This window comes from Rhinolophus sinicus, chromosome 6 (assembly GCF_057876585.1).
Source record: "Rhinolophus sinicus isolate RSI-liver-muscle chromosome 6, RSI-T2T, whole genome shotgun sequence".
Taxonomy (NCBI): domain Eukaryota; kingdom Metazoa; phylum Chordata; class Mammalia; order Chiroptera; family Rhinolophidae; genus Rhinolophus; species Rhinolophus sinicus.
This window is the reverse complement of record NC_142506.1, coordinates 28,255,537-28,281,937: the sequence shown is the minus strand read 5'-3', so window position 1 is coordinate 28,281,937 and position 26,401 is coordinate 28,255,537. Positions and strand designations below refer to the sequence as shown.

Below are 26,401 nucleotides of genomic sequence, written 5' to 3'. Positions count from 1 at the left end.
AAGACCACTAATGGCTTTGCTTGGACTCTTCTACGTTTATAATGTTTATGTAGGATGTCAATGTAGTGATTGTGCTATTGCTAAACTGACTATTTAAAATATACACTCATGGACTTGGGAAATTATAGTGGGTTGATTTTGGAGTTCCACCAAGCCGTTGTCAAAAGTCCGTTTATCATCTGACCACCAAAAGCCCAGTTTCTGAAGCTAGCACATTGGATCCAGAATTAATATACCCATATCAGTGTAACTTAGCCCCATCTAAAATTGTGTTCTTTTTCTCCTTAATCAAGCACCCTCAGAAACAGCATAAATGGACAGTATCTTAATGTCTAATCTTTTTTTCAATTTTGACTTGACCCAGGGCATGCTGAGGTAGAACTGTACTTGTAAGTTGGGACATTAAAGAGTGGTGGGGATGGGGTATGAAGCTATTTGTTTTCTCCTTACAAAGTAAATCTCTCAGGAGTGTCTGCCTCCGCAGACAAAGGGAAAGGGTCTGCTTCGAGGGCTTTGAGTTCAGAGGACTGAGTGAGAACTCTGAACCTTGTCATGTGTACCCACTGCAGAGCTCAGCGTCCCGCTGCTCACTTAATCACAGTAGCACTAGATCCTTATGTGACAGGGAAACAAATTTAAGTGATATAGTTTGGCAACCTGCAGGATCAAACTGCATTTGGTTTTCAATTTCTTAAAGCATTAAGTCCTTTTAATCCTGTGTTTCACTCCACACCTCAAGCCAAGATTTGTCGCAGTCTCCCTGAGCCAACAGTGTCCCTGGAAGCACTCACCTCAGCCCGTAGTCCTTGAATTCTTCATGCTCTTCTTACTGTTTTCAGCTTCTCTGGCAGCAGCCACTCCGCCTTGCCTTCACTGGGCACATCATTCTAAGACACTCTGGGAATCTAAATGATTGCTAGGATAATGCAGCTCGCCATTTTTCTGCTGTGTGCCATGGGCTGCCAGATTTCCGCCTCTAAATACTGACAGAGTAGTCACGGCATCAGCCCCAGTTAGACCAGAAAACCATTTCTAGAAGTCCTCTTATTTTACAGAGATCACTTACAACCGAGTATTTCTATAATTGGAACCAGTCAGTCCTGGTTGCCAACAATAGAAACCAACTTTGACTAAGCAGCAAATGGATGGATTTTGGATAGCTTGTCACATCAGTGGGGGGAGGCTGAAGACCCCGGTCCAGAACAAGAACACAACTAAGATCACGTCAGAGGATCAGTCTATGCCCAGTGCCAGTGCCAATGTCCCTGGAGTGTTAGTTTCACACTGTGGCCATTATTAACCCCACGGCAGTTGCCTCACATAATCTATTTGTTGTTCTTTTGTGCAACTGTTTCCCCAAGAATCACAATACCTGGAGCATCCAAATGGCTGAAGTAGGTTATGTGCCCGGTTTGTTGTCAGACTGTATCCCTGCATCCCTCCCACTTTGTGGCATCCCATGGGATGCTACATGGGTTGCTTCTGTAGCATCCCACCTGCTTTGGAATAGGACTGCCAGACAGAAAGAAGTGATCACTGTTCCCTCCAGAGCTCAGTACAAGACAGAGTTACCTACGAAGGAGAAAATTTCATCGTAGCACTTACAGTTATTTCAAAATTTGTGTCCAATTCTGCTACTCAAGTCTTGGTTATCTTCTTCATAAATTTTTTGATCCGTAAAGTGTCCTTAGAGATCATTTAATAGTTCATTGCTCTCATTTTCCTAATGGATGCTCTGAGACACAAAGACAGGAAATTATCTGCCAAAGGTGACACCAGTAATTAATGGCAGAGCTAGAACCACAACTACAATGCTGGCATTATTTCCAGTAAAGGGTTATATAAAATACTCCATGTATTTTGGTTCTCATTGTCTATTTATCATAGTTTGGCTCTGGCTATTTTTCAGAATGGAGATATAAGGTGCCTTCTTAATTGTCCTCCTCTTCCTTATCCCTGCTAAAAGAGCCCACCTTTTATTTCTCAGAGCATTAAAACTATAATCAACAAGACTTTTAGTTATTATTGAATGGTAGAATCTCAAAAGCATTATTTTTGTGGTGTTCTTAGTTATTGGGTGAGTTTCTGAGCCTTCTTTGAGAGTGAAATCTGAAAAGGAGAAATTCATGAGTGAGACCATGAAGGCACTGGGTTATTGAGAGAGTTGAAGAAGGTGTCACTAAGGGAGAGAAAGGGAACACACTGAAGAGGCTAGGAAGTTTGACTCTTTGTTCAATTCACGGGTTTACGTAGCACTTACCATGCTAAATACTAGTTTAACAATATGTAGAATTCTGAGTATAAGATTAAGGACATAAGAAATACCACAACGAGCCAAACTAGTGTTCTTTTCATCTCAAAGTTTGATTTCGGAGAATGATAGGACATTTTGTGGGAGACCATAAAGGATTCTTACTAAGATTTTCTTACTTCGAATGATTAGGGAAATACGCTCATTCGATTTATGTTTTTAACTGATTGGGATCAATTCAGTAATAGGCTGGTTACCCATTATTTAAAGTGCTATTTATGCCAAAATTATTTGTTCCCAAATTACCTCTCCAGGAGTACATATATCATCTGGAATATGATACACATAGCTGAGGTTTTATAGTCTTTGATTATATGTCGTTTTGTGAATATTTACTTTTTCAGAACTCTTAAAAACTTTCATACTTTTCCCCACTATGGAAAAGAGTATGGAGGCTCCTCAAAAAGTTAAAAATAGAACTATCTTATGACCCAGCAATTCCACTCCTGGGTATTTAACCAAAGAAATCCAAAACACTAATTTGAAAAAACATACACACCCCTATGTTTACTGCAGCACTATTCACAAGAGACAAGATACGGAAACAACCAAAATACCCATCGATAGACAATTGGATAAAGAAAACTGTGATACCTTTATACAATGGAGTATTACTCGGCCATAAAAAAGAATGAAATCTTGCCATTTGCAACAACATGGATGGACCTAGAGGATATTATGCTGAATGAAACAAGTCAGACTGAGAAAGACAGATACTGTATGATCTCACTTATACATAGAATCTAAAGAACAGAATAAATGAACAAACAAAACAGAAATAGACTCAGATACAGAGAACAAACTGAGGTTGCTAGATGAGAGAGAGGTTGGGAGGATGAGTGAGAAAGGTGAAGGGATTAAGAAGTACAAATTGGTAGTCACAAAATAGTCACGGGGATGTGAAATACAGTATGAGGAATATAGTCAATAATGTTGTAAAAACTATGTATGGTGTCAGATGGGTACTAGACTTATTGGGGGGATCACTTCATAAATTCTGTAAATGCCTAACCACTGTGCTGTACACCTGAAAGAAATATAAAATATATTGAATGTCAACTATAATTTAAAAAATATATAGTCACAGGATGTAAAGTACAGCGTAGGGAATATGGTCAATGATATTGTAATTGCTATGTACGGTGTCAGATGGATAGTAGACTTGGTGGGGTTATCACTTTGCAGGTGTGTAAATATCTATTATGGTTTTTTTGTGCACCTGAAACTAATAATAATAAAAAAGTTTCATTTTCTCCACATCCTTGCCAACACTTGTTATTTGTTGGTTTATTGATGATGGCCATTCTGACAGGTGTGATGTGCTATCTCTGATGGTTAGTGACATTGAGCATCTTTTCATGTCTATTGGCCATCTGTATGTCCTCTTTGGAGAAATGTTTATTCAGGTCCTCTTCTCATTTTTAATTTAGATTGTTTGTCATTTTTGGTGTTAAGTTGTATGAGTTCTTCATAAATTTTGGATATTAACTCCTTATCAGATATATTATCGGTGAATATCTTCTCCCATTTAATAGATTGACTTTTCATTTTGTTGATGGTTTCCTTTGCTGTGCAAAAACTTTAGTTTGATGTAGTCCTATTGGTTTGTTTGTTTGTTTGTTTCCCTTGCTCAAGGAGATATATAAGAAAAAATATTACTAAAAGCAGTGTCAGAGAGTTTACTGCTAAGAGTTTTCTTCTTCCTGTTTTCTTCTACAAGTTTTATAGTTTCAGGTCTTACATTTAAGTCTAATCCATTTTGAGTTTATTCTTATGTAAGAAGGTGGTCCGATTTCATTTTTTTGCATGTATTTGTCCAGTTTTATTTAATAGACTATCTTTACCCCGTTGTATATTCTTGCCTCCTTTATCATAGTTTATTTGACCATACAGGCATAGGTTTATTTCTGTATTCTCTATTCTGTTCCATTGATCTGTGTATCCGTTTTTATACCAGTACCATACTGTTTTAATTGCTATAGCCTTGTAGTATAGTTTGATATTAGGTAGCATGATACCTCCAGTTTTGTTCTTCTTTCTCAACATTGCTTTGGCTATTTGGGGTCTTTTGTGGTTCCATACAAATTTAAGAACAAATCTAAATTACTTGTTCTAATTCTGTGAAAAAATGCCATTGATGTTTTGATTGCATTGAATCTATAGATTGCTTTGGGTAGTATGGACATTTCAATGATGTTAATTCTTCCTATCCACGAGCATGGTATATGCTTTCATTTATTTGTATCTTCTTCAATTTCTTTCTTCAACGTCTTACAATTTTCCGAGTACACTTTTTTTCACCTCCTTCATCCTTATTGACCTTCGTGCCTGTCTTGTGCTTTGGGGAAGGGTAATTTTCAGGGAGAACTGGGTGGCAGTATAGTGTCAGGGCTAAAGAGGATATAGTCTGAATTCATACGGACCCCAGTTCATATCCTGATTACCACTTACTACACATGTGACTCTTTAAAAGTTATTTTACCTCTTAGAGCCTTAGATTCTTCATTTGTAAGGTGGGCCTAAGAATACCTATCTCGCAGGATTGTTGTAAAAAGAATTGGTATACGAAAAAGCACAGTGCCCAGCTAATGGTTAAGTGCTGAATAAATCAAAGTTCTGATTTAATATCAGTAGCTATATAGTATTGGTAAAATTAGCATTAGATGAGGAATAAGAGTACTTAAATTTAAATTCAGACAGATTTTGGGATTTCAACAATTTCAATAAGAAATTGGATGGCCTTTTCTCACTTGTAATTTGAGGCTTTGGATTAGGTCAGTGGTTTCAAACTGTGATCTTTGGAGGTACTTTGAGGTCACTGGTGGGAAAGGGGAGCAGTGAGAGGTATCTCAGAGGGAGGGCTTCCTCTTTAGGCCAGAGCAGCAGTGCTTTTATTTATCTAATATATCAGGCTTCTTTGTAACCTCTTATTTAAAGAAAGCATTCCTTGGCAAAACACACACACACGCACACACACACGCACACACACACACGCACACACACACTTTGAAAATAATACACTTAAAAGTCATCTCAGGTCCATTCCAAGTCTGAAATTCTTTATGTCTATTAGTTCGCAACAGAATTTGAAAGTTCGTGGCCCACACTGGATCAGACCTAAAGACATGTTTTGTTTGTCCTGCATAGTATTTAAATGTTTATTATTAAAGTGACAAAATTTCTGTTTGACAACATATCTTGTGAGCTTCCTGTATCACTTTTAAAAATCCCAGCTGCTTATGATGAAGACTGACTAAAATAAGTCTCATTACCCGCGGATTTTTCCCTGGCAGAAGCTTGTTTTGGGATTTCAGGGGATGGTGAAATAAAATACAGATGTTGTGATTTGGAAAAAATTAAAAATAAAGGTGACAATTTAAAACTTCGGTGATTTCACATAAAAATTCAGATTCTGTTTTCTTATGAAAATTGATATATCTGACGGTTCTGGGCCACATTCCCAAATAACATCTGATGGAGTTGGGTAGCAGCCTAACTATTCCCTAGTATTTTATACCCCCTCAAATTTACCTGCCTAGTCTCTGAAGGTATTTGAGTTTTCAACATCTGATTTATCTTCTGCAGATTGTATGAATATCAACATTTTTAACTTAACCAGTGTTGGCACTCTGGAAGAAAATTATTTTAATATAGCAAAACTACACGTGTCACTTTTATTTTCCCTGCCCTCACACTGGACAATAATAGTTCTTAAGTGCTCACCATCAGTTTATCATAGCTGCTGCAATCTGGCTTCTGAGTTAGAAGGATATTAAACACAGTATATTTTAATTCTTTCTGCCATGGGATCTAATTACCAGACACTCAAAAATTTTAGGAACTAGATTTATTTGGGACAGTAAACAAAGAAGTAAATACTACCCCGTTGCCCATGCCTCTCCTTGTTTCATCTCAGTTCCAGAGGAGGATACTCACACAGCCTGGGCATTCTCCCCCTCGGGAGAGAGAAAATTGAGACAGTTCTCTGCTGTTTGCTTTCCAACAAGCTCCTGTTAAGTGGCAAGGGTCAGGTCTCAGCATCATTCAAATAAGGGAGACATAATGCCAACTGTGACAGCCTGTCTTTGCTCAGTCACTTTGCCCCTTCAGGACAGGGTGAACTCTCCACTGCTCCAATGTCCTCTAAAGCTGTTGGCTCTAATTGTTGGGTGTGGGTTCTGTATGTGCCCTTTAAATCAGACTTGTTAATTTTTGTGTAATCATATCTCATATTATTTTTTTGTCTGCGTAACCTTACATTTTTTAAGAAATATGAATTGAAATTTCTTTCTCTTTGCGATCATAGAATTGTCCAGTTCTCCTTGTAGTTTTGCTGCTTTTTAATTTACATATTTTATACTACTTTATTAGGTGTATACAGTGCTCAGCAATCCATTTTAAAGTGTATTTGTTGCAGTTTATCTAGAATCTAAACGTTTTATGGCAGGAGATACTTAGTTGGTCATACCACTAGAAGCAAAAATCCTCATTCCTTCTTTTTGTCTTCCAGAAATTCCTCGAAGTTTATGTAGTTCACTGATGAGACCGTTCCCTGTTTTTTTTTTGGTGTAGCTATAGGTTTTATTTTATTTTTTATCTTTAAACCTTCTCTCTCATTTCAATGGCATTTGGAGAGGAAGGAGATGTTAATATGTACGTTCAGTGCAGTTCCCCTTGAATCAGAATTTTCATCTTCTCTTATTCTACATGTCCTCTTTAGGTAATGTAATTCATCATTTTTATAATGATGACTTCCAAATATATATCCTTAACGTAAAGTCTTTCACCTACATAGCTCTCCTGCACTACCTGCTATGTAGTAGATGGAAACCCACACGCTAATGTCCCACGGACACTTCAAATTGTCCATCAGTAGGTGAATAGATAAATTATGGCATAACCGTACAATGGAATACAACTCAGCAACTAAAACGAATGAACTATTGATACACGGAACAACATGGATGAATCTCAAAATAATGATGCTGAATGAAGGAAGCCAGACAAAAAAAGGACATACTCCATGATTTTATGTATGTAAAATTCCAGAAAATACCACTGTATAGTGACAAAAGTGAGTGGTTGCCGGGGTGGGGGGTTACTGGGGGTGAGGTGTGAGAGGAAAGAGAGAAGGGAGGGATTATTAAGGGGCAAGAAGAAACTTGGTGATGATGGATGTATTTGTTACCTTGGTTGTGATAATGCTTTCAAAACCCATCAAATTGTACACTTTATACATGTTCAGTTTATCGTATATCATTTATACCTGAATAAAGCTGAAAAACCCTCTATATTAAAAGCTTTTAAGAGAAAAATAGCAGCCTACCCTTCTCCATTCCCATTTCCCAAAGAAAGCCACTTTGAACTCTTTTAGGTGTTCTTCTGATATGTAGGCTATACAGTAAGAAATATCAATTCCTTGAATAACGTAGTTTTGTTCAACATTGTTTCGTTATGTTGATGAGATGCCATAGGAACCTGTCTTGTTTATGTCAATTAGCCAGTGATAAAAATTGGTTTTACGTTGTTTCACTTAAAGTCACAAAACCTATCGACGACGTTAAGTGAGGACTTACTGTACTCTAACTAGTATGTTTAGTCTGTTAATTTATTGATTCATCAGTTCAGGACTTCAGATAGTATCTGTTTATTCTTTTCTATTATGGTAGTTGATAATTTATTTCTCTTACTTCACCACTTTTATTTCTCCTCCCAACCTAATACAATTTTTGGTTAAATCAATAGTCAGTGCTAACATTACTAGGAGTATTAAATATCGTACACTATAAAGTCAAGAAGTATACTTTGATTACATTAATTTCTTTAACGCATTACCCACTCCCATAGTTAATGGAGTCGTTGCATTTTTCCCCATTTGCTTTGTTTTCTATGTACCTGTTGGTAACTTTTTTCAGATGTCCTAACAGACTTGTCAGACACCTAGCAGCAATTTTCCGAGATGCTCAAAATATCACATAATCTGGCATTCCAATTCCCGACTTCCAAAGTCTAGGGTTTACAGGAGATATGGGGACCAGAAATAAATTTGGGAATTCATGTATGGTTGGTATTTAATACCATGGTTCTGGATGAGTTTCTCCTGAGGAGTGAGCATAGATTGGGAAGAGGTCTGATGATTGCATTCTGGGGCAATTCAATATTTAGAATTGGGAAACAGAAGCAGATCAGAAAATGAACAGCCAGTGAGATAGATAGAAATCCAGGGCAATAGATATCCTAGAAGCCAAGTAAAAAATATATATACATATATCTTGGGAGGAGGGCAGGATCCACTATGTCAAATGTCATTAAAATTTGAGTAGGATGAGGGACTCAGAATTTACCATTAAATTTGACAAGGTGGAGTTTATGGTGACTTTGACAAGCAGTTTTCATTGGAGTGTGGGGACAAACAAAACCTGATTGGAGAGTGTGTTCAAGAGGGAATGGGAAGAATGGAATTGGAGAAAGTGAGTATAGACAACTATTTTGAGGATTTTTTCATAAAGGAATAGGAAAATGGAACAATGGTTGGATGGGGATTGTGATATGGAGTCAAGGAAAGATACTATTTGGGGTGTGAGTGTGTGTGTGTGTGAGAGAGAGAGAGGGAGAGAGAGAGAGAGAGAGAGAGAGAGAGAGAGAGAGAGAGAGAAATAATAGAGCAAGTTTATCTGATGGAGGAATCACTGTAGATAGAGTGGGGAAATTATTGCAAGAAAAGTAGACAATTGCAGAAGCAAAGTCCTTGGCTCGTCAAGTGGGGAGGTTGCAGTGTACAAATGGAGGACTTGGTTGATTAGTTCAAATTGTTCATCCATTGAAATAGAGAAGGCAGAGAATGTAGACAAGTTGTAGGTATGTTGGTATATTTAGTTAGAAGATAAGGAAATTATCTGATTGTTTTGTTTTCTCAGTGAACTAGGAACAAAATCATCAACTGAGAGGATAGGGTGTGGAATTGGAGGTTTGAAAAGACAGGAGAATGTGAGAGATCCCTGTAAAAGAGCAATTGACTGGAGTTTTAGCCCAACAATGTTTTAGTAGTAGGATTGCAAAGTGTGATGCCAGCCTTTTCATTTTGAAGACTAGTATCCTTCTGTTTTGAGAAATGTTCTTATGTTCTTTATTTGATTATCACCCCATCCGTATTTTCCCTGTTGTTTCTTTCTGAAACCCACTTAGTCAGGTGTTGTACACTTAGACTGATCTTCTGATTGGGAGGATTTTCTCTCTAATTGTCCATTTCTTCCCTCAGCTTTATCTTCTAATCCTTCTACAGAGTTTTGTATTTCAGCTGTCTTACTATTTTAATTTTCCACAGCATTCTATTCTTTTTTAATGGGTGCAATAGCTTCTCATTAAAGATATTAATGTTTTTGTTTGTTTTGTGATTTATTTTGTTTTGTTTTCTTCTGTTTGCTGCATAATCTCTGTTTTCTCTGCTTGCTTGTTTTTGTCTCTGTCTTGCATAAGACTTCCTTCAAATGCCTGATGCTCCTTGGCCGCCTATTTGTATTTGTGTGGAGCATTGAAAAGCTTCGTGTGCATAAGTGGGGCTTGTTACTGGTGGGCTTCATAGTAAGGTAAACTCAAGCTTTTTCATTGTCAAATATGTAGAGATCTTTCCCCCCAAGACTTGAGTTTTTTCAAAGATTGGGGATGGTGGTATATGCCTGTCTTCCAACCTTTTAGGAACAGAGCAGGCAAAGGAAAGTGAGAGCATCACTTTTCCTAGATAGACTGTTACCCAGCTCAACCTCTTCTCACTGCGCTGTATCTCTGCCCGCCTCTGTGCCTGATATCCCAAGCTTCATTTCTGCTGGAAACAACTCTGGTAGGATTTGGTGGTCATCTGGCTGCCCAGGGTGCCGGTGCAGTGATGATATAGAGAGAAACTGATCTGTAAACATCCCCCAGTTTTAGCCTTTTATGCTGCTTGGTGCCTAAAAGAACTGAGACTTTCAGATTCTGTAGGGCAAATGAGCTCATTCTCCCTCCACTTCTCCTTTGTAATCCACCTCCACGTCCAATTAAGTCACCTCTCACTCCCCAATAGCTTTCTGTCACTCGAAAGTTTTGGGACTTTCTTTTTAGATGTTTCGTTTTTGTTCTTTGGAAAACTCAAATACACTAATGTAATCTATCCTGTTCATTTACTAATGGAGTAATACCTTTTTTTCCTTCATTGTCATTTTAGTGAGGAAAAAAGGGAATGAAAAACATATGTGGTCAATACCGTGTTTCCTCGAAAATAAGACCTAGCCGGACCATCAGCTCTAATGCATCTTTTAGAGCAAAAATCAATATAAGACCCGGTATTATATTGTATTATATTATATCAGATCCGGTATTATATTATATTATATTGTATTGTATTAATTATATTATATTATATTACCCAGTCTTATATTATATTAAAATAGGACCGGGTCTTATATTAATTTTTGCTCCAAAAGACGCATTAGAGCTGATGGTCCGGCCAGGTCTTATTTTCTGGGAAACATGGTATACCATGTTTATCCAGAACCCATCCCTGTACTCTAAAGTATAATCATCACAATAACTAACATTTATTGAGTACTGACGTTTATTAACTTAGTATTCATAGCAATCTTACGAGATAGATACGTACGATTATTATTGCCATTTTACAGATGTAGAAACTTAAGACAGAGAAGTTAAATAGCTTGCCAAAGTTACATAGCCAGTAAGTGTGGACCTAGGATTCACACTCAGCTGTCAGACTCTAGCCTCACTTCCTGCTTAAAACTCTCCAATAGTATCCCATTTCTTTATTTTAAAATCCAAGCAACTTAGCGTGCCGTTTGTGCTCCCCACGATCAGGTCCGGCATACCTCTCCAGTCTCCTCTCTCTCTAGTCTGTCCCTGACTCCACCTCTTTGACCTATATTCTAGTCACACTGGACATTTTGCCCTGAATGCACCATGGTCTTGTGATCTTCGCACCTTTGTCTGTTCCCTCTGCCCCAAACATTGCCTTCTTCTCCAGAATGCCCAGAATAGTGTTAAGGTATTTCAACATTACTTATAAATTGAGCATTTATATAACTTATTTTACCTAGCAATTAACTCATGCTTTTGATTTGCTGATTTAGCCTGTCTTCTTGAAAAATGTATAATTGAATAAAATAATAATACTGCATTGTGTGTGAAAGTACCTAAGTCTAACAGATTTTAACAAAATGATCTCTAGCGGACTAAACAAAATTTGATTGTATGGAGAGTGATACTTAAAGATTCTTTTGGAGTATAAGTTAAAATGTATATACACTTTAGACAGCAAATAAGTAAATTTCTCTCATTTGTTATTAAAATGTTTTCTAACCTTATCTTGTTGTATTTCTTAATAGCTTTTTCTTCCTCTTGCAAATCTGGAATGTTCACCAAATGTTGAAACTTTCCTTTGCAAAGCTTTTGTACCAACCTGCACAGAGCAAATCCATGTAGTTCCACCTTGTCGTAAATTTTGTGAAAAAGTATATTCTGACTGCAAAAAAATAATTGACACTTTTGGGATCCAATGGCCCGAGGAACTAAAATGTGACAGGTAAATGACATTTCCGACTGAAAGCTACTAATAATATTTTATATTTTATATTGGTGTTAGCTTTCCAGAATGTTAGTGACAGGCTTTCATTATTTAATTCAATAAATGTTTATTGCACACTTAATATACGCCAGGCACTGTGGTGATACGTGTTGTGGACAGAGTGGTGAGCAAAAACAGACTTGGTTCCCAGGGAACTTACAATGGGGTGGAAGGAATGAAAAATATTCAAATAATTATACAAGTAAATGCAAATATACAACTATGCGAGCTCTAACAAAGGAGAGGTGTGTCGTCAATGAAAACATGTAATGGTGCCTTTGACCATAACTGGCACAGGAACCTTATTATCAATTCACTGACCCTATTGCACAGTACTCTTGATCAATTTCTTTGTCTCCTATTCTCTAGACATTGGGAGCTTGTAATTTGAAATATTCTACTGACATAATGAGACCTCACATAATAAATCTGGGAAGGAAGCTGGCTACCTTTATGTTTATTTATCTGTAAACTGAAGAAACTAGAACCTTTTTGGAACTCATATACTTCTGGTAGATGCATAGTCATTTTCAAGAACAATTGAGTAATACAGTTGACCTTTGAACAATGCATCAGGGTAGGGTCACTGACCCCACCCCCCCATGTCACAGAAAATCTGCATATAACTTTTGACTCCCCAAAAACGTAATACTAATATGGCCTACTGTTGACCAGAAGCCTTACCAATGAGATAAACAGTCAGTTAATACATATTTTGTAATATGTATTACATACTATATTCTGACAATAAAATAAGCTACAGAAAAGAAAATGTTATTAAGAAAATACATGTACAGTATTTGTTGAAAAAAATCCATGTGTAAGTAGACCCGTGTGGTTCAAACCCAGGTTGTTTAAGGGTCAACTGTATGTAGTAAAAATGAAGATGCTCATACCCTATATCCTAGGAAATCCCCTTGCATAGAAACTTCTACACAAATAAGAAATCACAAATAAAAAAAATAGCATTCCTGATATTTTTAATGGGAAAAAGATTAAAAGTCTATTGTAAAAATGATTACTTACATTGTGATGGACTTACACTCAAGAATACTACCATACAATTGATAAAATGAATGCAGTTGACCCACATCTGTCAATATGGATAAATCTAAAAATTATAGTGTTAAGTAAAAAAAGGAAGTTATAGTGTGATATATACAACATGATGTCATTTACATAAAGTTCAAAACCAGAGAAACAACTATTTACCATTATAGTTAGAAAATAACATAATGAGAATACTAAAAATACGTGAAGAGAATAAGAACTGACCTTGTAATAATGAATATTTCTGGGGAGAGGAAAGAGAATAGAACCAGAAAGGGGTCCCAGCAATATCTATAATGTTACATTGCTTTATTTTAAAAGATATAAAGCAAAACTGACATAATATTAAATTTGGAAAAGCTGGTAGATACATGAGTGTTTTTTATGGGCGTATGTTTTATTATTTTCTATTCTTATCTAAAGTATATTTGAAATGCTTTCTCATTAAAACCCACACTAATTTTTAAACCATGTGGATTCTCCAGAATAATACTGGTATGTAGACACTCAACTCAGTGATAAAGCTCTGCACTGAACAAATTCTCCTGTGTACCACTCAGGTGATGCATAAACAAGGGAGGCTAATAGCCAAACCAAAACAAAACGGTGATGTGAGTTAAGCTGGTCCTCAGCCTGCCTCTTGAGGATCTTCTTGCCCTTCTTTAAGAACTTAAATATCTCTTGAACTTTACCCTATCAATCCAGGAAAGGATGTTATTTTGGTCATCACTTTACCATGTGGTTTATCTACTTTGCTCATGGACATTAGATAATAAAAATTAATTTCCCCAAGACTTATATTTCTTATGTTTATAAACAGACAAGCTAACACCTTTTTTGTCTGGAGAGTACCAGTCAAGATAATTTTTTTCCTTTATAGTCTTGAGAGAAGAAATTATTTTAAAATTATTCATTGTTTTCTAAGTAAGAGAATTTTTGTGTTCACTTGCCTTGTATTAAATATATATTTTAGTGTTTTGGAGCCTTATAAGCAACCATAAGTTTTTAGTCAACTTCAAAACTTTCTACCCAACTCTAACCTGTAATCCATTTAGGTTTGTATGTCTCCCTATTAGTTATGAATGCATAAGGAAATATTTTATAGTTGGAAAGCATAGCATTAAAATAATGACTCAGTAAAAATGTCGACCTTATATATTTCATTTTTATAATCTTTACAGATTACAATACTGTGATGAGACTGTTCCTGTAACTTTTGATCCACACACACAATTTCTTGGTCCTCAGAAGAAAACAGAACAAATCCAAAGAGACATTGGAATTTGGTGTCCAAGGCATCTTAAGACTTCAGGGGGACAAGGCTATAAGTTTCTGGGAATTGACCAATGTGCGCCTCCATGCCCCAACATGTATTTTAAAAGTGATGAGCTAGAGTTTGCAAAAAGTTTTATTGGAATAGTTTCAATATTTTGTCTTTGTGCAACTCTGTTCACATTCCTTACTTTTTTAATTGATGTTAAAAGATTCAGATACCCAGAGAGACCAATTATATATTACTCTGTCTGTTACAGCATCGTATCTCTCATGTACTTTATTGGATTCTTGCTAGGCAATAGCACAGCCTGCAATAAGGCAGATGAGAAGCTAGAAGTTGGTGATACAGTTGTTCTAGGCTCTCAAAATAAGGCTTGTACCGTTTTGTTTATGTTTTTGTATTTTTTCACAATGGCTGGCACTGTGTGGTGGGTGATTCTTACCATTACTTGGTTCTTAGCTGCAGGAAGAAAGTGGAGTTGTGAAGCCATTGAACAAAAAGCAGTGTGGTTTCATGCTGTTGCATGGGGAATACCAGGTTTTCTGACTGTTATGCTTCTTGCTATGAACAAAGTTGAGGGAGACAACATTAGTGGAGTTTGCTTTGTCGGCCTTTATGACTTGGATGCTTCTCGTTACTTTGTACTCTTGCCATTGTGCTTTTGTGTGTTTGTCGGGCTATCTCTTCTTTTAGCTGGCATTATTTCCTTAAATCACGTTCGACAAGTTATACAACATGATGGCCGGAACCAAGAGAAACTAAAGAAATTTATGATTCGAATTGGAGTCTTCAGTGGCCTGTATCTCGTGCCATTAGTGACACTTCTTGGGTGTTACGTCTATGAGCAAGTAAATAGGATTACCTGGGAGATAACTTGGGTCTCTGACCATTGTCGTCAGTACCACATCCCATGTCCTTATCAGGTAAAAGCTATCATTTGTATTGTTTCATGATTTAATATTAACTTAGAAAATATTCCCTGAAAGTAACTTGAATTAGTCATGAACATAAAATTAGATTTCAGGTGAGAAATCCAATGGACATAGGAATGATTCCCAATGTATCAGGTGAAACTGGGATAATTGTCAAAGTTTTTTAGTTTCAATTACAATAGTAAAGTGGCTCCGTTAGCTATTCTTTTAAAAATTACATTGGGTTGCAAAGGCAGATTAATAGGAATGAAGAAAAGAGTCACAAGAGTAGGTTTTGTAGTGGGCAGAAAAAGAGAAGTAACTTCTGCTGAATTGGGAGTTGTTTTAAATTCTTTAGTTAGTAGAGGAAAACCTTATTTGGGTATATTTAATTTGATCGTGTTATCTTATAATTTTTTGCAGAGTATTTGCTTATAAAAACAGAACTTGATTTTTACCTAAACCATCCTGTCATTTCTTAACTGAAAAGCACAATTGAAACAAAATGTGTTTCATATGTCTTTGACATTTATTAATACGATTAGTATAAAGGTGCTGTTTTTAAGATTAAAAAAGTAAATCCCTAAAAATAGAACATTTTTTTTAAATAGAACATTTTAAAAGCATTTTAGTTGAGGTTTTTTTTTTAATAGAATTTTTTGTTGTTTTTAATAGATCTTATACATTTTTCTTGAATATATGTATATATTAACTAATTATATTGATGTGAGTGCTATCATCAGAGTGCATCAAATCAAGCAATGTGTGGGCTGAAGTATTTTACATAATAATTTATATTCTAGAAAGTGACTACATTTTAACATAGTGGAACCTAGTTTATATACTGATGTATGTGGATAATAGTTTTACTTACCTTACATACTGTCCGTAGTCAGTTATCTGTTTTTACAAATAGGCTGTTTTTACTATATATTTAATAACGGAGCTGTGTCTTAAAGTGATCCTGATATGTTAAATGTCTCCTATATTCTTCAGTATTTTGGGAAAACTGGGAGAAAAAAACAACTATTATTGCCCAAAAAGTTAAAGGTCTATGATTTTTAAAAATTATGTTTCATGTAAAGAAAGAAACTATAAAGTATTAGAAGATAAAATGAGAAAATTCTAAACTTAAAGTGGAGGCAGACTTTATAAGAATGATATAAAATTCAGGAACTATAAAAGAAAAGATTACTAAATTTGACTAAGTAAAATAATTTTTTTTTTTTTTTTAAGATTCTGCATGGCAAAAACAAAAACACACACAAAAAACCCCCATCATAATCAAAGTCAGAAAACCAACTGGGAAAATTTATTCACACATCATATCCTAGTTGAATGGCTAATTTCCTTAACTTATAAAGAGTTTCTATAGATCAGTAAGAAAAAAACCCAACAATCAGATATAAAAATGAAAAAAGATTGTGAAGAGCATTTACAGAAAATGAAAATCAAAAAGCTTAATGTAAAAAATGTTGTAAGAGATGCAAATTAAAATTATAATAAAATTATATTCTACTTATGACATGGCAAACATCTAAAGGTTTTATAGCCACTATGTTGGTAGAACTGGCAAAATATGCATTCTCAGACTTCAGACTTTGCTATTCAATTAGTTCAAACTTCTGTGGAAAGCAATTTGACAGCATTATTTAAAATGCACATACTCGGGGGCAGCCTGTTAGCTCAGTTGGTTAGAGCAAGGTGCTCTTAACAACAAGGTTGCCAGTTCGATCCCCACATGGGCCGGTGAGCTGTGCCCTCCACAACTAGATTGAAACAACTCCTTGAGTTGGAGCACACTTAACAAATAAATTTAAAAGCTTAAAAATAATAATAATAATTCTAAAATGCACATACTCTTTGATCCTGCCCTTACGGGAATTTATTGATGGATATGCTCACAAATGTGAGTGATTACATACATACAAAGATACTCATTGCAACATTGTTTGCAATGGCAGTAAGTTGAAAACAACCTAAATATCCATTAATAGGGGTAGTTGAATAAATCATGGTTCATATACACAGTGGAATAGCCTTTAAAAATAAATGAAGACCCCTATTTTTATTGATATAGAATGGTCTCCAAGTAATATTAGTAAGTGAAAAAAGCAAGAAATAATACAGAATGTATAGTATTTTGACATTTGGGTAACATTTAAAAAATAATACTTGAAAGTTTATGCTTGAAAGAAAAGTATGAATAAATTTTATGAAATTTTCACATTATTCTGATACTTATTTTGCTCTAACGAACCAAGTTTTTATAACATAAACGTAAACAGTGTGTGAAGACTCTAAAATAGTATGTTGTAATAATGAGTCTAAATGTGTTTTTTTGTGGTAGATTAAAGTGAAATAAAATAGATAAATATTTAGAGGCAAATATTTGGCAATTATGAGAGGCTTCTGTATTTCTAGGGGAACAAGGTCAGGAAATCAAGCCAAGATTAGGAAGGACATCCTTCCTAAATATATTTACGTGTTTTTCCTTTTCTAGCTATATATCTTGACACACATATAAAGGTTCTTTGTTCGGAACTTAGGTAAGGAATGTATTAAACTTAAAGCACTATTCATTATATTGTGTTATACCAAACATTTTATAATAAAACAGACTGAAAATTTATATTTTTGTTCAAGTTTTACATTGACTGTGTAGACTTCTCTCCACTTTGAATGTATCACTGAAATTTTATTACTGTTTTTTATAGGCAAAAACAGAAAGTCGACCAGAATTGGCTTTATTTATGATAAAATATCTGATGACATTAATTGTTGGCATCTCTGCCGTCTTCTGGGTTGGAAGCAAAAAGACATGCACAGAATGGGCTGGGTTTTTTAAACGAAATCGCAAGAGAGAGTAAGAACCTATTGAATTATCTGACATTGTTTTAAAATAAATAGATCAAACATAAAGAAACTATTCAAATCATACCGTTTATTATATTGACTGTTTTTTCAAGTTTGGAAATCTTTTTCATGGAGAGAGATGCTTTATTTTGGCATGCATTTAATAGTCTTTGACATACACTATTCTGTGGAAATACGAATGGAAGATTTGTAAAATGTACATATTCTTTCCATGGCTTATAATATATCCATTATTGTTATTGTTTTCATTGGATTCATTATTTTGGATGTAGTGCTTTTAATCATTTTATTCTGTCTTAGCAATGATAAAAAATTAAATGGGATCAAATATATGTAAGGAAATGTATAAAGTATGATTCAGATGTGATGTGTTATCATTAGTTACTACTTTTAAATTTTATTACACACAAGTGTTGACTCAAAATTTCATTTATTTGCCTTGCCTAAGATGGTAAAAATTCAAACTTATGGAATATTTTATGACAATATAGTAGATTTACATTTATGAGTAAATAGTTCACGCTAGTTATTTACATACACTGTATGCCATGTACTACCAATAGTATAAAATGGAGTTTTTTAAACTGTTTCCCACTGGTTTGACTAATGAACTTTTTTGTGATAAAAATTTCAGAACTGTAGACCTTTTCAGAAATAAGTTTTTGAAGTCTGAAGAATTGCATTTAACTGGACTTTACATTTTTTACACTATTATTATATGTCTATCCCATATTTACATACCCACACCAACTTCAGTATAACTGGCTAACTTTATGTTGGAAAGAAAACAATTGAATTTAAGCAGACCACTAATTATATTTTGTGTCCTCTCTCTTCTGGTTTACTTTTATATACTTACATATGATACACATACGGGTAATCCCCTACTTTATGTTGGTTTCGTTTCCTTGCCCTCATCCTTTGATTTTGCCTATTTAATTCTTTACCATTCTAATTGTGCTGACAAAAGCAACTAACAGTGTATGCACAAAAGATTTCACTTTATGGCAATCTACTTATATCTCAAAGTAGTTATAATCCCAGACTTTATAAATAACATAACTCTTAAAGAATTTCTAACTTTATTGAATAAGGATTTTTAGCACAAGATAGGTGATATGCTTTATGGCTTCTACTATAATACTTAATATTTACCAAGTAAGTCCTTTCCTTTGATTTTCTTATAGTCCAATCAGTGAAAGTCGAAGAGTACTACAGGAGTCGTGTGAGTTTTTCTTAAAGCACAATTCTAAAGTTAAACACAAAAAGAAGCACTATAAACCAAGTTCACATAAGCTGAAGGTCATTTCCAAATCCATGGGAACCAGCACAGGAGCTTCGGCAAATCATGGCACATCTGCTGTAGCAATCACTAACCACGATTACTTAGGACAAGACACTTTGCCAGAAATCCAAACCTCTCCAGAAACGTCAGTGAGGGAAGTCAGAGAAGACGGAATGAGCACCCCCAAGTCAAGAGAACAGGTCTGTGGGGAACCTGCCTCACCAGCAGTATCCAGCTCCAAACTCTGTGGGGAACAGGCGGACCGGAAGGGCCGGGCAGGCGATGTGAAGGACAAGAGCAGTGTATCTGAAAGTGGGCGGAGTGAAGGAAGGTAAGCTTTGATTTTATCTTCAATCCAAACTGTCCTGAATACTGCATTGTACATTTTTTACTAAAGCATAACACGTTGGAAAGAAGGCATTCTATGAGATGACAGGTTTATACACTTAATCCAAAGGAGTTTGGATTTAAGGAGTTTAAGTTCAACCTATAAATATGCTGTTTCGTAGTTTAATTCTTAGCTTTGAGAAGAGCCTTCATGTATGCTGTTCAACTACCGTAGAACACTACTGTTTATTTCTATGGTTGCACGTATATTTAGGTAAATGTTTAAGATTCATCTGAAATATAGGCTAAGTTCTCATTAGTACTGCATTACAGTAGCATCTAAAAGGTATTTGTCCATTTTCACAAAGATGATTATGTTTTTACTTTCTGAACATGAAAGGATGTTAACATTGTCTTTAATGAATATTTCCAAATAGTCATAGGTGATCCAAACACAAGTAAACATCAAGTTAACCAGAATGCTGACAACTAACTACTTTCAGTTACCATGGTTTGTCTTACCTCACCCTCCCAAACTAGGCTAAGTGCACCTTCTCTGTGTTTCTCTCGCAGCTTTTGCATACCTGGATTGTAATTAGATACATGCTTTTGAAAGGAGATTTATAAACTCCTGAAAGGGAGAGTTGAGGTGTTATTTATCTTTGTGTTCCCAATAGCTTACACGGTGTCTGATCCATGGTGAGAAATCAATAAAAAGTTTGCCAAGCCGAGGGCAGGAATCCTGGCTCATTAATTGTATTCCCCATGAGACACCATGCTCAGCCTATGCATGGGTGGTTCTTGATAAACGTTATCAAAAAATGTATTTGAAAATCAATTATTTGTGTTTCGAGGTATTCGTGTATACATAAAGAGTTTTAGTGAATTATCCTTTGATAAAAGTGGACACTGGTTGGGAGTAAAACTCATGAAAAGTGGATAGCAATTATCAGGACATCTGGCGTCACATTCGTGCTTTGGTATGTATGTGTGTCAACTTTCCTTCTTCCACTTAGGGTAACTCCAAAAAGTGATGTTACTGCAGCTGGCCTGGTCCAGAGCAACAGCTTGCAGGTCCCCAGTTCTTCAGAGCCAAGCAGCCTGAAGGGCTCCACCTCACTGCTCGTTCACTCGGCTTCAGGAGCTAGAAAAGAGCAGGGCACTGGCAGTCACTCAGATACTTGAAAACCAGGTTATCCCGTTACTTGGAAGTGGATCTGTGTTACACTGGAGGTGACCAATACATGGTCTTATAAGAATCACTATTGCATTCTTCTTTTGCACTTAGAGCTACATTGCCTGCAGTTACACTGGAAACAATAGATTCCGAGAAGAATATGATTCATTCACATAGAGGTCAATAACAATATACCTGAAAAACAGAAATGTGCGGGTTAATAGTATTTTTTAAATTGTGTGGGAGGAGGAAATTAGAGGAATCTCCTTCTCTATTTATGAAGATCCTACTCTTGTTAAAAGTATTTTAAGGTGTACAATGCTATTTCACTTTTATGATATAATATTAAGATTTTTCTTTGCTGAAATATTTAAAACTTATCCTTGTATCTCTTTTATATATTTGAAAATAAGTTTATATGTATTTGAACTTTTTTTAGAGATCCTGGAAAATCTATTGAAATATTTTTATTATGTTATTCTAATATCTTGGCACTACTTTGGTAGCTTTTACACTGAATTTCTAAGAAAACTGAAAAATAGTATTCTTTTGTAGTTTAAAAAAATAGTTGATACACCAAAAGATATTATAATGGCTATTCCACTACAAAAACCCACTTACTCTACCTTATCATCCTCAGTGTGTAAATTTTATAAAGTCTCATTATTTTAGGAATTTCACAGCCTCCTTATGCAACTGAAATAAGGTGCTTATTGAAAGAGTGTCCAATGTTGATTGTATGATGCTGCTTTCTGATCCTTCTGTAATTTTAAAATAAAATGTCCTGAAGGATTAGTAGATGAAACGTTACTCTTTTATAAATTAAGCCAAGTGCAATTGATTTTCTGTGTTTAATGTTTCATGACCACCCAAGATTGTATTATTATGACCATTTACATTTGCTTATACTTTTGTTTTAACTTTTGTTTTTTAACATTTAAATACTGTAGATGCTTTGTGTTTGTGCAGTAGCTTTCTCAGATATTATGTAGAATTAATTTCTGCTCTTAAATAGGATTTTGCTGAATATTAAAAAGTATATTAGCAATGTTAGTGCCAATCAAGTGGAAAAAATGTAGTCCTGATAAAATGTGTTTTACATGACATATTTTAAAATATTAAAATTTTGTTTCCAATTAAGTATTATTCCTTGAACAGGTTTTCTGATGCTTTTGTTTTTTTCTTTACTTAGCATTCTGTTAAAGCATAAAAAGAAAATTATCATGTACTGTATGGAAAATGTTGTAAATATTAACTCTCCCACATTTGTTAACTTTGTATACAAAAACTTTGTTTTGTGTGATCTTTTCAGTAATAAAATTTTCTTATATAAAAGATGGTGGTGTATTTGTTATGTATAGTGGTTATGGCCCAGGAAGTAGTATACGTTTTCAGATTAGTGGCTCAATGATTAATAAGCCAGAAGTTTCATTTTAACTTGAGAAGGAGAATAAAGTCAGATTCTTTATTTTTTTTTATTTGTGACAATTTCTTCCCAAAGTATAAATTTACAGCCATATTTACGTATTTTTAAAGCCAGTGGGAAATCTGGGGCATTGGGTGAAGCAAAGGGAACCGAGGACTCTGCTATCACTCTCGACTGTGGGAAATAAAATAATATCATCCTTAAAATAGTAAAATAAAAATCTAATGAGATAATGAGAAATAGCCAGGCTAAGATTTAGGAGAAGAGAAACTCACACTGCAAGGCCAAGATTTGGAGCTCTTTTTGCCCAGGGAGCATTTGATGATTTGGAAAAGGTGGCCGAGAGGTGGCACAGTGCTATTAACTGCCTCACAGTCTGGAGGACAGGGGGAAGGGAGTCTGGCACACCACTCTACACTTAGAGTTGTGACCTCAAAGGGATGTATTCTAGGAGTGAGACGAATTGTAAGGAGAGCAACCCTGCTTCAAGTTATCTGGGTGGACTAGAAAACTCTCTAACCCTGGAACTAGAATAAGGTAGTTCTGTATTAGTAGTACCCTCAGGCACCAGGCAGAAGCAAGTGAAAATCTTCCCTGCAGGACAAAATGTCATCCTACATATTCTTCAAATACTTTTCAAATACAATGTCCATCACATAAGGAAACATAATCAGGCATGCAAAAACCCAATACAGGAACGAGAATTGCCACAAATATCAGACAAGAGAAAAAGATCCAGAGCTACTCCTGAATTACCAGGCATAGATTTGTTATATTCATGTAACTTAAAAAGATCACCAAAGATTTTATATACCTGAAACTAATTTAAAAAAAAAAATCAAGGAAAACGAGATACCTCTATACACCTATTACAATGGTTAAATTTTAAAAACTGACTATACCAATTTTCTGGTGCAGTACAGAGCAACAGGAACGCTCATTCATTGCTAATGGGAATGTAAAATGCTACAGCTGAGAAGTTTTCCTACACAACTAAACATGGCCTTACCATTTGACCCAGCAATCACACTCCTATGTTTTTAACTGATTTATGTAAATTCTCTGCCCTTGAGGTGCAGTATAACTCTCCACTCCTTAAGTTTGGGCAGCACATAGTGACTTCCTTCCAAAGATACAGCAGGGAAAGAGGGTAGAGGAGAATAATTTCACAATGGAGAAAAACTACTTTAGCCGGGTAAGGGAGGTCAGCATCAACAGTGGTAAGTCATATCCTTCATACGATGTGATGAAAATGGCATTTGACCTGTTTGATCTTCCTCCCTCAAATCCATAGCCTCATCTAGTCAAGAGAAACGTCAGATAAAGCCCAAGAGATGGACATTTTACAAAATACCTGATCAATATTCCTCAAAACTATCAAGATCGTCAAAAATGAAGGCTGAGAAACTGTCACAGCCAAGAGGAGTCTAAGAAGACATGATGACTAAATGCAATGTGGTAGTCTAGGAAATAAAAAGTAGTATTAGATAAAAATGAAGGAAATCTGAATGAAGTGTGGGCTTTAGTTTAGCCACTCATTTCAGTCAGATGTTCTTTCATTAAGTGTGTGATAATTCCCTCCCTCTGCTTACTCTTTTTCACTGGAATTCCTTATAATCAGATATATTAGATCCTCTAATTTTCTCATCTTCCTTTTTGTCCATATCTGAATTTTTATCTTTCTAAGAAAAGTTCTCAAACATAAATTTCTATTGAAGTTTTATTTTGGCTATTATATTTTTTAATTTCACAGAACATTTTTTTATTTCCATACTTTTTATAAGTATCTTCCTTTTTATGATTCTTGTATATATATTTGAAGATACATAATTTACTTTTCAAAGGTCATATATAGAACATTAATTTTTAATATTTGTTTTTGAACAGATGACTTATTCAATTCCCTTAGTTGCTCTAATTTTGTAGTTGATTTTTCCTGGATTTTCCATGTGGATGATCTTTTCATCTCAAATAATGAAACTTTAGATAGAACCTGGAGCCAGCCAGTGGTAGCAGCAGACATTCTTGTCTTTTTCTTTATTTAAATGAAAATGCTTATAGTACGTTATCATTAAGAACAATGTTGACATTTGATATAAGATAGATATTTTTAACAAATTAATAAAGAATCCTAATTTCAATTAACAATTTTAAAAAAATTAGCAGTAGGCACTGAATTTTATCAAATGTCTCTTGTTATCAGTATTAGTCAAGGTAGGCAGGCTAACTGCTGTAACAAACAATCCTCAAAATCCTTAGTAGCTTAAAAAAGAGTGACAGTGAGTCGCAAGTATTCTTGAGGTAGCCTTCCCACTGTTTATTTCAAGGACCCACCATTTTCATCTTGTGACTGCCCCATGTTAAGGATTCAGATTCTTCAGCAGGATTCTCTGTACCCAGCCAGCAGACAGGAGAAGAGAAAGCAAACAATTGCACAAGAAAAGTTTTATGGGTCAGAGCGGAAAGTGGCACACATCATTTCCAGGTAACTTCCATTTGCCCAAACTCAGGCACAGATCCATACCTAACTGCAAGGTAGGCTGAGAAATGTAGTCTAGATGTGTGCCTGGGAGGGAAAAGAAAACAGGCTTAGTAAGCAAGACCAGCAATGTTGCAATCTACAAATGCGATGTCGTAAATAAATCTCCTAATCTAACGCCATTCTTTAATTCTTTGAATAACCCAAACTGACCCTGGTAGATCATTTAATATACTGCTTGACTTGATTTGCTGGTGATATATTTAGGACAAAACTTTGCACCTATAGCCACTTATATTCTAAATGATTTCTCAACCCTGGGCATAATATTTGTAATCAGTAAGCTTGAATTTTAAAAGTATTCATTTTTAATAGCAAACTTCGAAATTATCATCTAATTCAAAAGAAAGTAGCAGGTTTTATTTTTCATGGGACGAGAGCTTTTGCTGTAAAAAGAGTCTGTTATTTCAGACGTGGTAACATTAATTTCTATGAGAATTTCATAACATTTTTTAACCAAGAAAGTTGACCTAAATTACATAATATATTTACATTTACAATAACAAGGTTGGCAGGAGCCCTGTGCAGCTAAACTCAATAGCAATAATGGTGTGATAGAGCAGCATTTCACTTTGGAAGCCAGCCACAAACCCTCAATAAAATTTTATGGAATGCCATCTTTCGAAAAGACTCAGTCCACCCACTGGGATCCATTACTGCTGTTATTCATGCTACTGAAGGAATCTTCCCTAGACTTTCCTCGAAAAACTAGACCAAAAACACCTTGTAATTGCCACCCATCATCAAAATCACAGTTTTAATGCTTCCTCACTCTCATCTGCTCAGTAATGTACCACTGGTGAGTGTTTCCAGTTACCACTGCTGGAAACTTTGAACATTGCCAAGGCAGCCACTGGTACTCTCAGGAAATGAAAGATATAATTTTTAATAACCACAAGAAGCCCTGCTGTTCCTTTTCTGCTTGGAAAGCATAATCTTGATGCCTCACTGCCCATGGCACAAATCAAAGACTTAAAATTACAGATGCTGAAGCTTTTAACAGAAGCTACTGTAATCTGTCGTGCAGGAGAATCAAATTTCATTAACTCACCATGGCAACAAAGAGAAAAGAGAAGATTAAAAGGCTAATCCAAAATTATCCAAAGACATTGAGACCCAGAGCTAAACAGTTGTGCAAAGTGACATAACAATGTGTGTTATGGCCATTACTGGAGGAGCAGAAACAAAAGAGAGTGATAAGAAGTATGATGAAAAGAAGGAAGGCCTGGAAGTGATAAGTACTAACTAGAAATAAAAATAAATGAAAAAATGATTGGTAAGATGAACAAATTTTAGCAGCCAAATCTGAGGTTTTTTCATTTTCCATCTTTAGATGGGAACATCAGGAAAAACTTCTAAGAATAAGTTTTTCTTATTTTTCCATCACAAAGGGAGGGGATGAAAGAGGGCAAACCTACTTAAGTTATTTATTATAGAAACATTTTAGAGAAAGTTTTTCAAGTAAATCATTTCCCAAACGCATGCCATCGTTCATCTTCATTTGCACTGAACACACTTTTAAGTATTTCCTACTTCTTTGGTTTCTGGGTTCCTACTGGGTTTTAACATACCTAAGTAGAAAAACTCTACTAAACCCTATGTTTACTAC

At 35.3% G+C, this 26,401-nt stretch overlaps 1 protein-coding gene across 8 annotated transcripts in view; it reads left to right on the top strand.

The window, feature by feature from the left end:
* FZD6 (frizzled class receptor 6) overlaps positions 1 to 22,162 on the top strand; it is a 32,360-nt gene extending 10,198 nt beyond the window's left edge. For 6 of the 8 annotated variants that reach the window (XM_019711790.3, XM_019711789.3, XM_019711785.3 and 3 more), the window contains 5 exons: positions 11,686 to 11,882; positions 14,156 to 15,173; positions 17,879 to 18,027; positions 19,226 to 19,654; positions 20,667 to 22,162. In XM_019711790.3, coding sequence (XP_019567349.3) covers positions 11,686 to 11,882; positions 14,156 to 15,173; positions 17,879 to 18,027; positions 19,226 to 19,654; positions 20,667 to 20,835 — 1,962 coding nt within the window. In that variant the 3' untranslated portion in view covers positions 20,836 to 22,162. Of the gene's footprint in view, positions 1 to 6,909; positions 7,345 to 11,231; positions 11,346 to 11,685; positions 11,883 to 14,155; positions 15,174 to 17,878; positions 18,028 to 19,225; positions 19,655 to 20,666 lie in introns of those variants that run through there. The other 2 variants (XM_074316284.2, XM_088799015.1) reach the window with 2 other exon arrangements.
* Positions 22,163 to 26,401: the final 4,239 nt, after the last annotated feature.